This window comes from Limulus polyphemus, unplaced genomic scaffold, assembly GCF_000517525.1.
Source record: "Limulus polyphemus unplaced genomic scaffold, Limulus_polyphemus-2.1.2 Scaffold77, whole genome shotgun sequence".
NCBI classification, from domain to species: domain Eukaryota; kingdom Metazoa; phylum Arthropoda; class Merostomata; order Xiphosura; family Limulidae; genus Limulus; species Limulus polyphemus.
The window spans coordinates 938400-939267 of NW_013665687.1; the positions used below are offsets into that span (position 1 = coordinate 938400).

At 35.6% G+C, this 868-nt stretch overlaps 1 protein-coding gene across 1 annotated transcript in view; it reads left to right on the top strand.

Annotated features, from left to right (window-relative positions):
• The window catches only part of LOC106467071 (matrix metalloproteinase-16-like), a 21913-nt gene that overhangs the window by 16312 nt on the left and 4733 nt on the right, over positions 1-868 (top strand). The window contains exon 9 of the mRNA XM_022395941.1: positions 397-550. Within this exon, the coding sequence (XP_022251649.1) occupies positions 397-550 (154 nt within the window). The remainder of the gene's footprint in view (positions 1-396; positions 551-868) is intronic.

Consider the following 868-nt stretch of genomic DNA (forward strand, 5'->3'; position numbering starts at 1 on the left):
AGGTAAACAGAAACATATACACATGTTGTTTAGATCATATTATATTATTATATTATATACAATATATATAATTACAATAATATGCATAAAGCAGAAAAGTATATGGATTTTATATTAGTTATATTGTACAGTGAAATAAAAGGGTGGTTGAATGTGCGTGAACAAACACCACAACACCGTATGTATAAAAATGATATAGTTCCAAAGAATATTCTTCGATGAAATAACCATTATAGACTCAAAGGCGTTTCAGTTCTAGTATCGCATAATACAAATAATTATTAAACCTTGAGCATTATGTTAGTTGTTATTGAGGGTTTAGAATAATGATTTTGTGGCAGTTGTTTCGTAATACCTTTAATAATGCAAATTGAGTTGTGTCGAAATTAACCTTAAAAACTTTTTCAGGGTGGCAAATATTGGAGGTTCCGGAATAAGAAAATGGATTCTGGTTATCCTAAGGATATCAGCGTTGGCTTTGAGGGTATACCAGACAATGTTGACGCTGCGCTTGTTTGGAGCGGCAATGGGAAAACATACTTTTTTAAAGGTTCGAAAATGATATATACATATATTTTTTAAGCAAAGCTATTTTGTGAGGCATATCTGAAGTTTCAATGGCTGTTTGATGTTTTTACGTACTAGTCACCACACCATTTCTATTTCTTTACATGGCCAGGTGGTTAGGGACTCGACTCGCAATCTGAGGGTCGCGGGTTCGAATCCCCGTCACATCAAACATGCTAGCCCTTTCAGCCGTGGGGGCGTTATAATGTGACGGTCAATTCCGTTGGTAAAAGAGTAGCCCAAGAGTTAACGATGGGTGGTGATGACTAGCTGCATTCCCTCTAGTCTTACACTGCTAAAT